The sequence below is a fragment of the Carettochelys insculpta genome, chromosome 1 (genome assembly GCF_033958435.1).
Source record: "Carettochelys insculpta isolate YL-2023 chromosome 1, ASM3395843v1, whole genome shotgun sequence".
Lineage (NCBI taxonomy): Eukaryota > Metazoa > Chordata > Testudines > Carettochelyidae > Carettochelys > Carettochelys insculpta.
In genome coordinates, this window is record NC_134137.1 from 151,388,440 (window position 1) to 151,398,448 (window position 10,009).

A 10,009-nucleotide genomic window follows, 5' to 3' on the forward strand; every position below is an offset into this window, starting at 1 on the left:
AGATTTCATTCGTATTGTTGTTTGACAGTCAGCGCATCGACACACATCTGACCAACCTTCATTCGGGCTTGGGACTGGCATGGAGCTCTCAGTAGCTTCATGGCAGAGTTGTTGTAGAGCCACCTGCATCTATCTTGTTGGTGTCAACCTTGGCACCATCATCAGCACCTTTGCAGTGGGACTGCACCCCAGTGGTGCCAGCGCCTTTGGTGATCGTCCCTCCAGTGCCGATAGGGCAGGTACCAGTACTGGCTCAAGTACAGGGTGCAGTACCAGCACCATTTGTACCACCTGTTGGGGGTTTTTCTGGCCAACCTGTGCCTGCTCCACCCACCGTGCCTCCCAGTTACCCCCATAATTCCCTTAGGGGGGCCAGTTGACTGAACAGGTTCCTACTGCCCTTCCCCTCCAAATGGAGGCACTAGCGTTATCATCCTCTTCCTCCCTGGATGAGGCAGCGGCAGGCTCATTGGCCTCACCGGTATAGGAGGATGGCATGGCATTTCAGCAGCTCCTCAGGAGAGTGGCCCAAAACTTGGGGGTGCAGCTGGAGGAAGTCCAGGATGAGATGGACCCCATCATGGACATTTTGTCCTCCACAAGTCCCACTAAGGTGGCTCTGCCCATAATCAAAAGAATTGCCACTATGGCTAGAATGGATTGGTTATGGTGCCACTGTGGACTCTGTCGAACCTGCACTGGTGGTTGGGTGAGCAGCCCATCCTCACAGGAGTCCTCTTTGCCCCCCCAGCAGCCCTCCCTTTCCCTAGTATTGGATGCTTTGGATGGAGGGTGGGGAGCACACCTGGGGCAGTAGTGAACCCAGGCTCTTTGGAGCATTTTGGACCTTCAACTCCACATAAATGTAAGGGAGCTCACAGCCCTCAGACTAGCATGTATGACTTTCAAGGCCAACCTGATGGGGCAGTGCATGTCAGTCACTATAGACAACACGATGGCAATGTGCTATATCAACAAACAGACCAGGTGCATGTTCCTCTCCCCTGTGTCATGAGGCCGTGATGCTCTGGGATTTCTGCATACAGCACAGCATCATTTTGAAAGCCCTCTACCTGCCAGGTGTGCACTATTCACTGGCAGACCAGCTCAGCAGGTCCTTTATGGGTCACTCCACCCAGAGGTTATTCATTCTATTTTCTGGAAGCCGGGTTATCCCAGGGGGACCTGTTCACCTCTCACCTCAGTGTGAAATGTGGGGCATTTTACTCCTCCTGTAATCAGAACGCAGGATCCTGGGCAGATGCCCTCAGTGTCCTCTGGTCAGGCAGGCTGATGTATGCGTTCCCTTCAATTCTGCTAGTCCACAGAGTCCTCCGCAAGATTCGCTCAGGAGAGGCATTGATCATCTTGCTGGCACCAGCAAGGGCCCGTCAGCAAGGACCATCCCGCACCTGTCAATCTACATGTTGATCCATAACAAAAAGGGAAGAAGGGTTTTTTCGAAGATGGGGCTTACTTTTAAAAGAGCAGTGGTTTTCTTCTTTTGAAATAAGACTATGCAAATGAGGTGCCAGATATGTAAATCTGCACATCATTTGCATTTTTGATTTCCCTCATTTGCATGCCTCTCTTGAAAGAGGAATGCAAGTGTGGATGCAGACTTTGTGGCAGTAGCTGGTAGGATGAAGGGCCTTCCGGTCTCCTCCCAGTGGATTTCCTCTCGGATAGTGACATGCATCAAGGAGCATGACAAGCTTATGGGAGTTCCCCCTCTGCCAGTTAGGGCTCACTCCACTCGGGTGCAGGCATCCTCTGTGGCGTATGTGGCATGGGTGCTTATCCAGGACATCTGTAGGGCGGCCACCTGGTCCTCAATTCATACGTTTTACAGCACATCATGCTTTGACACAGCATGCACAGGACGATGCTGTGGTGGGCAGGGCTGTCCTGCAGTCTGTTCGGAGATCCAGCCCTGCCTCCTAGGCATTGGCTTGTATTCACCCAACTTGGAATGCATGTGAGCAGTCACCTGAAGAAGAAAAGACCTGTTCTGTAACTGGTGTTCTTTGAGATGTGTTGCTCATGTCCATTCCAAAACCATCCCGCCTTTCCCTCTGTCAGAGTAGCTGGCAAGAAGGAACTGAGCGCAGGAGGGGGAGGGCAGTGCATATATTGGTCATCCACATCAGCACCACTCCAGGGGGCACCACGCCAATCTTACAGCTACTGGCTAGGGCAAAAAGGTTCTGGTCACTGTGCGTGCACCAGCGCACACCCAACTTGGAATGGACACGAGCAACACATCTCAAAGAACACCAGTTACAGAACAGGGAACTCTTTTCACACTGCTTCTTTGGGTTCTGAGGGGGACTTTGATCTAGTTACCCTTCAATGTTCATTGTAAACTCTTTCAATGTTCATAGCAATTTCACTGATCGCTCGTAAATGTTATATTTTTCTCATTCGTCAATCAGTGCTGGTCATATTAATTTCATATTATGAGGTCATAATATGCATAGAACACAAATTATGGACATGTCAGCAGTTTTCTCCTAACTCTCCATTTATTCCTTGTTTGAAAAGTGGTAAGAGTGGCAATATTTTGCAAAATGCTCTTCCTAGCCCCCAATGCAAAGGCATGCATCTATGCACACACTATCTACTCCTTTTTGTAAGACTCACAGATCAAGTATTCATTTCTTCTGTATTTGCAGAAAGTAAACCACAGTTCATATGAACAACTGAATCATGTATGCTAGCCCCGTTTCTAGTCCTGGCATCTCTAAAGATATGTAGTTTGACCAGTCAGTCTATGTATATGGAATCATGAAAATGCTCCTTACCAGGTGCAGGGAAACTTTTCTGCTGCATCTTGGTTTTGTAAGGTCATGCAGAAGTATACTGCTGCCTATTTTGAAAATACCCATCTACCCTACATTTACTTAATGTAAACTAAAATCTAAAACTCATTAATAACCTTGGTAAACACTTGAAATTTTTCTCATTGTGTTCTCTTATTTGATTAAAGCTCTCTTTTAGTGCTTCTTTATTATCACATAGTTTAAAAGACTTCTGACATTTTGTGTGCAGAATTTCTTGCAACTCATTTCCCAAATTATGACCTGAGTGAATATGGAAGAGACTGGAAAACCTGTATCACAAACGTCAATGCCATGATCCGCTGCTTACGCTGTGAAACCAAAATAAACCCAGTAAGTCATCTCCAGGTGTAACAGTTATTGAGAGGATAAATGTTTTCTTACAGAATTAGATACATAAGTACTTTACCACCTGAGCCCCATAATTTAAGACTCCTCAGGACTTATTTTGTCATGGTTCAGCATAGCTCTACTGACTTGAGTCCCGATAGTATGTATGGAACGGTGTAAGCATCTTTGTTTTTTAGTATTAATAAAAGACACACACACACACAGAATCCTGAAATAAAAACACAGTAATATTTTCCTATAAGTACTAAAAATTTGTTGCAACTTGTAATAATTTTTATAGAATAATTACCCTCCATTACCAAAGTTATGAAGCTATTTATTACAAGACCTTTGAGGTCAAAATTATTTCCAGTCACCTAATTGTTTGAGACTATGCATAAACTTTTGCAGAATTGGGATCATGAATAGTTAGCAACCCCACTCCCTGTGATTTATACAATTAGTGCAGATTATTCCTTGTTAGAATTTATTTTTAAGACCTTCTCATTAAGGATCAACTCAAACACACTTTTAATGGTCATGAATAAATATGACTTTAAAAAAAAAGTTTAAAACCACAACATATTAACCTTTAGCATAAATTACTGTTTAAGAACTAAAATATTTTATTTCTTAAATTTTTCAGTATTATTTAAATAAAACCATTTGCAAGTGCCCTTGTTTGGTTAAACTAATAGTGTTTTCCCTTTTTGTTTTTCATGTCAGTGATACTAGAGACGAAAGAATTTATTTTAATCTAGTACTGGACAATAAGCTCTCTCCATGGCACTGGAATTTATTTACCAGTTAATTTATTTATAGTCTATTAACATTATTGCACACTCCTTTGTTAATCCCCGTCTACAAAACCCCTTCCATCAGTGTCCTTCCAAAGTAGTCTGCGCTGATTTCAGCAGTCTTCTGTTAAAATGGAAAACTGTAGGGCAGGATTCTTTCCTAGAAGCCTTAACACTCCTATATCCTGTATTGTGTTGCAATAGCCAGGCGCTCAAAACACTGTTAGGTGGTTTGCTAAGTTACAGTTACTTTGATGTGCAAGATTCTGTGCTGCATTTGTTCAGTGAGCAATAAACGTTTCCTTGGCAAGTAGTATCTTTTGAGGTTTGTGTTGAGTGCAATAACCATATCATCATTACTCTACCTGTACTATAATTCTTCTAGCGTCTTTAATTCAAAACAAAGGTGTCATCTGTCCTCCTGTTGCTCAGAGGTAATAGTCCCAGTTCATCCCAGAGTATTTCTGGTGTAACCTTCCAGCATTTCTCACTTTATCCATTTTTCTTTTCCATCTTGCAAACCTTGAGTCTTCAGTGTCTAGGTCAAGGGTGACCAAGCTGCAGCTCTCAAGCCATATGTGGCTCTTTGATCAGTGAAATGAAGCTCCTGCTTGGAGCCATGTGCCCGGACTGCTCATCGTCACTCTGCGCACGTGCCCCCAACACCCAGAGGGAGAAGTGCACGGCAGCGGTGGCAGCTCCGATGAGTCCCAGACGTTGGGTTAGAGTTGGGGGGTGGCCACCTCTGGGGAAGAGGAGGAGGATTGGTTAGAGCAGGGGTCTGAAGGTGCCTGGAAAAGGATAGCAGGGATTGTGTTGGATCAGGGGAGCTGGGGGTGCCTGGCTCTGGGAGGTGAAGAGAATGATTTGAATTATATATTTTTATATATCTAGCTGTCTATAGACTCTGTGTGTGTGTGTGTGCGCGTGCGCACGCACACACACAGAGAAATATATGTGGCTCTTTGCACTCTATCCACAACTGTTTTGGCTCTTAATCTCTAACTGGTTCACCACCCTGGTCTAGGTTATGCTTCCCCAAGACTGTACCTTCACTGTAAACTTTTGTAGGCCTTCCCATATCTTGTTACGTATTTCCAGCTGTTGAATCATACTGGAATTTCACCCCCCACAATACCTGGAACTCCATGCAGGTCAGCTTCCAAAGTGCCTTATGTTACACAAGAACCTGACTTCAACAAGTGGCTGACATGCGGTTCCTGTAATTGAAAAATATGGTTAGCAATTTCTGAAATTTGTGGAATCTAATTCCTAATAATGTGGAAATCATTGGACACACTTAAATGGAAAGCTGGCAGGCCTCTCCAAAAGTGTATGTTAATCCTGTTTGTGTGTTTCAGGAGACTACTGAAGGGAAGGAGAAACCTGCCGACACTCCAGACACATCTATTTGTGTGGATTTAAATTATAATGGAGACGACAGTGAAGTCAATTCTCAATCCTCTCAGAAAATGACCACCTCAACAACAAACAGACTTCAGAATGCCACTTGGGATAAAGTCCCAGAGATGTTCCATGCACCTGCATCCAATAAACTGCAGTCTCTAGAACCAATGGGTAAATTAGAAACTTTCATCCTTTGGTTTAAAGCAAACTGCATTTTACAGAGCTGATTGAGAAGTGGCAGCTGTTAAGTTTTATTTTCTTCCATTAACAAAAGTGCATGGTTTAGAAATACAGCAGTAAAACAAGATACCACATGTGGCATGTAATGGCTGTCAGTGATCACGATTTTTGGAAATTCCCTGTCCAGTTCCCTGGGAAGACTGATTGGGTGGGACTTGTGTAAGGTATAATCAGCCCACCAAAGAATTGGCAAGACCCTCTTACTCAACAGGCCTGATAATTGACTGTTCTCTTACTACATATATTGTAACTTTCATTCGCTCTGTTGTTCACTACCTCACTGAAATGAAGTAGGTTTAGACAAATATAAAAGAATATTTGTCCTCTTTTAATTTTCCACCCACGGAGTCTGAATCCTATTAGAAAGAAGCACTGCTTTTATTTCTTGGAAGGACTAGTTTGTTTTTTTGGAGCAGGAAATAGTTCTGCAGCAAGTGATGTTGTATAGCTAGCATTTCTGAAGGCATAGCAAGAGCTTTGCTGTGCTGTTATGAAGCAAATGAAATATATATATTTTTGGCTGCTTGGGTTGTCTTGCAAATCTAAGCCTCAAATCCCAGATTATATTTGTATCGGGATTATTGCAATCATTTAGATACCTGGAGATTTATACATTAATATATGTAAGACTCGCTCAGATAGAATTAGATTTTTGAGGATCCCATGATTCTTGTTGTAAGACCAGGTCATGAATGAAAACTTTTCTTCCTTTCTTCCACATTCAATATGTTGCACACTGGTTGTAGCTAGCTATCATCATTTCATCCCGGAGCTGCTGAATTTTAAAGTCTAACTACGGTGAGTCATTTCATGAGCGTGCACATATTTTGCATAGTTTGTTAAGTGGTCTAAAATCTTTCAGGATGAAAGATGATATGTTATTTCTTCTGGCCTTCTCACATAAGTAGTATGATGTCAGGGGCAAAAATTGTCATCATCTTCTATTCCAGTGTCGTGGTCCTTTGAAAGCATGGTAAACAGCATCTCTGCAATGAAAATAAAATATGCATCTCTCCAACTTCCTCTCTAGAACATCTTGGGAGTCCATGGCGCAATGTTCAGTTGCCCTTCTCAGTTATCTATGTAGCCAAGGGGAAGTCTCGGCCAGAGTTGTCTGCTCGCTATCTGATTCGACACCTCTTTACAGAAGAAGTATTAGTGAAGAGCAATGTATATGGTAATCTGGAACGTGGCATGTGTCCGCTGGACTGCAATAGGATTAATGCTCTCAGAGGTATGTGCAGATAAACTCTTTCCAAAACATGGGCTAGAAATAAATAAAAATTACTAAACTTGTATTCCAGTAATAAATCATGCAGCTTGCTGAACATTATATGAAATATTTTATGAAACTGCCATGAGATTAGAGGCACAACCAGTAGGAGGAATGAAGAGGGGATATATTTTATCCCAACTCCTGAGCTTTACAACATTAAAAAAGAAAATAAAACAACCCTCTCCCAATATTATTTTCCTATGCCATATATTTCAACTTTTCCCATCATTGCTTAAAAATAAATTTCATCGTCACTCTAGCTTTGATTGTTTTAACTTACAGGTTAACTTGAATGTATTCTACACTGGGAGGCTTCTGAAGATTTCTTTTGGCCCAATTGTATCTAAATAAAATATGTAAGCATGCATAAATAATTAACACCCTACTTATTTGTTTGTTTATCATTAGACTTTCTTCAAGAGAACTACCCATCCTTTGATCTAAAGGAAACTGGATATGACTGGAAAGCATGTGTAGCCGCCATAAACAGTACAATTCGCAGTCTTAGACATGATCATAAGAAGGCTGCAATTGGAGTTCGAAAAAAAGTCTTGGCTACACCACCATCAAGTGAAAAGAGTCCTCCGCAAAGCCCTACTTCAGTAAAGCCGTATGAAAGCGACACTATCAACCTTACAGACTAAAATGCAACATGTCCTACAACCATCTGATACCTTGCTGCAGTCATGCTGTAGGTTGGTCAAATTACTATAAAGAAGTCAGTCTTGCTGGGTTTTCCGCACCACTATGTAATATACTTCACAAAGCCAAAATGACAGATGACTTGGGGTTCCTCTTTTCTTGAGCTTTTGGCACTAATGCTCATCATAGAGATGACTGACGCCATTAAAGCTAGGTGTCATGATGGGCACTAGTCTGACAAGCACCTACTTTCAGTGAAGTACTTGCGCCAGGAGAGATCATTTTGCCTTGAGGAAGTACACTGCACATCAAAAAGAGAAAATGATTGTCCCCCTGGACAAAAGAATAAAGATTCACAAAGCCTGTCGGGGTCAAGCTTGTTAAGTCTGGGGAGGGAAACTTGTTCTACCAGCTGGATAATATAATCCAAAAAAATAACACAGAAAAGAGTGTGGTTCGTATTACACCACTTTGCATTCAGAGATCATGTTTCTTCCCCCAACCTCCCAATCCTATAGCAGAGGTTTTGCTGTAGGATGAGGAAAGATAAAGATAACTACAGGCTGAACCTCTCTAAACCTTCAGGACCTGACCAGTGCCAAGCGAGAGAACTTGCTGGACCATGCGAAGTCAATATTGTCTAGCAGCATTACCAACCTTCCACTGCATGCTGGGCTCTTAGAAAACATTTAGGGGTAAATTACAGCAAAATAACGGCACAGAACACTTAGGCCGTGTCTACGCGAGCCCCAAACTTCGAAATGGCCACGCAAATGGCCATTTCGAAGTTTACTAAGGAAGTGCTGAAATGCATATTCAGCGCTTCATTAGCATGTGGGTGGCCGTGGCACTTCGAAAGTGACGCGCCTCGCTGCTGAACGGCTCGTCCCCACGGGGCTCCTTTTCGAAAGGACCCCGCCTACTTCAAAGTCCCCTTAGTCCCATCAGCTCACGGGAATAAGGGGACTTCGAAGTAGGCGGGGTCCTTTCGAAAAGGAGCCCCGTGGGGACGAGCCGTTCGGCGGCGAGGCGCATCACTTTCGAAGTCCCCTTATTCCCATGAGCTGATGGGAATAAGGGGACTTTGAAGTAGGCAGGGTCCTTTCGAAAAGGAGCTCCGTGGGGATGAGATGCGCGGCGGCGAGCCGTGTCACTTTCAAAGTGCCACGGCCGCCCACATGCTAATGAAGCGCTGAATATGCATCTCAGCACTTCATTAGTAAACTTCGAAATGGCCATTTGCATGGCCATTTCGAAGTTTGGGGCTCATGTAGACGTAGCCTTAAAGTCAGGACTTGTGGCTGTAAACAAACTTTATGGGGCCACAGGAAACTTGGCCACACCCTTGACAAGTGATCATCCGTCTAACTAAAATCATGCTGGATTACGGATGTTGTGGGACAGGAGAGTTCTGGATCAGGGAGGGTCACCCTGTACAGCAATACCATTGTTAGTAAGTAATGTTTTCCCTCTTCCCAGTGGTTTGGCTCTTTCCTGAAATGAATATTAAGAGAGAATATTTTTTGTATATATATCCTGGTTCTCTTTTACTCAATTGAAATTACAAAATATATTCTTCTGAAGGGATAATCAAGGAGTAGCATATCTATATAACCCACTGTTCTGTGTTTGGTACATGTCCCCTCTGTGCCTAATCTACAGAGGATAGGAAAAGTCTGCTTCAGCTTCCAACTAGAGAGCATGCGTCTGATCCACCCATGAAGTTAATGGAAGGCTTGGGTATGGCATCAATCCACCAGTCCTCAAGATCGAGACTCATACTTTAGCGCTTAATGTCTTCGGTCATGACTAAGGTTACAATTGTTAAACCTATCCAGACTCACCCATAATGATTGCAGCTTTTAGGTTTCTGGGTGGTTTGTGTGAACTATCCAGCATATTTGCTCCGTGTTTTGTTGGTTGTTAGTAATTAGAAGCATCTGGCATCTTACCCTTACAAAGTCAGACCCTTAAAGGTGAAATTGTAGAGTCTTTTTTAAGACCTTAATTGTTTCTAAGATAGTCAGGATTGCTGTTCCTCAGAAATAGTTACATATATTCCTTTTTATTCTCCTTCTCCCATGAGATTTTATACACAATATGGTAATAAAGCATTATATTTTGGAAATCATTGACTGCAGTAGTCATAATAAATCTCTGAATAGACAGCAACTTTTCTGCCATTTTTTACGTCTGCATATGCTCATGATGCATTTCATTGCAACACTAACAGTTTCATTCATAAATTGAAATTCAGCAGCAATAGTTGGACACCGAACTTAAATATTTCATTTGCAAAAGAGAAGGTTTTCTGTCCCTGGCCAAGAGCTGTTTCAGTTGTGACCATTGCATAGGTAATGTGGCCTTCTTTTTTTTTTCCTTGTAATAATGAAGCTATAAAAATTTAATTGTAGTTGGTTCATAGGCAAAATAAGGTCAGTGCCTTTTTTGTTAAAAGGGGGGAACGAAAATAAAAA

General features: G+C 42.6%; 1 protein-coding gene across 3 annotated transcripts in view; it reads left to right on the top strand.

Moving 5' to 3' along the window:
- The window catches only part of BEND2 (BEN domain containing 2), a 44,844-nt gene extending 36,492 nt beyond the window's left edge, over positions 1 to 8,352 (top strand). For 2 of the 3 annotated variants that reach the window (XM_074993773.1, XM_074993765.1), the window contains 4 exons: positions 3,052 to 3,173; positions 5,329 to 5,545; positions 6,645 to 6,848; positions 7,299 to 8,352. In XM_074993773.1, the coding sequence (XP_074849874.1) occupies positions 3,052 to 3,173; positions 5,329 to 5,545; positions 6,645 to 6,848; positions 7,299 to 7,534 (779 nt within the window). In that variant the 3' untranslated portion in view covers positions 7,535 to 8,352. The remainder of the gene's footprint in view (positions 1 to 3,051; positions 3,174 to 5,328; positions 5,546 to 6,644; positions 6,849 to 7,298) is intronic. The other variant, XM_074993781.1, reaches the window with a different exon arrangement.
- The last annotated feature ends 1,657 nt before the right edge of the window (positions 8,353 to 10,009 follow it).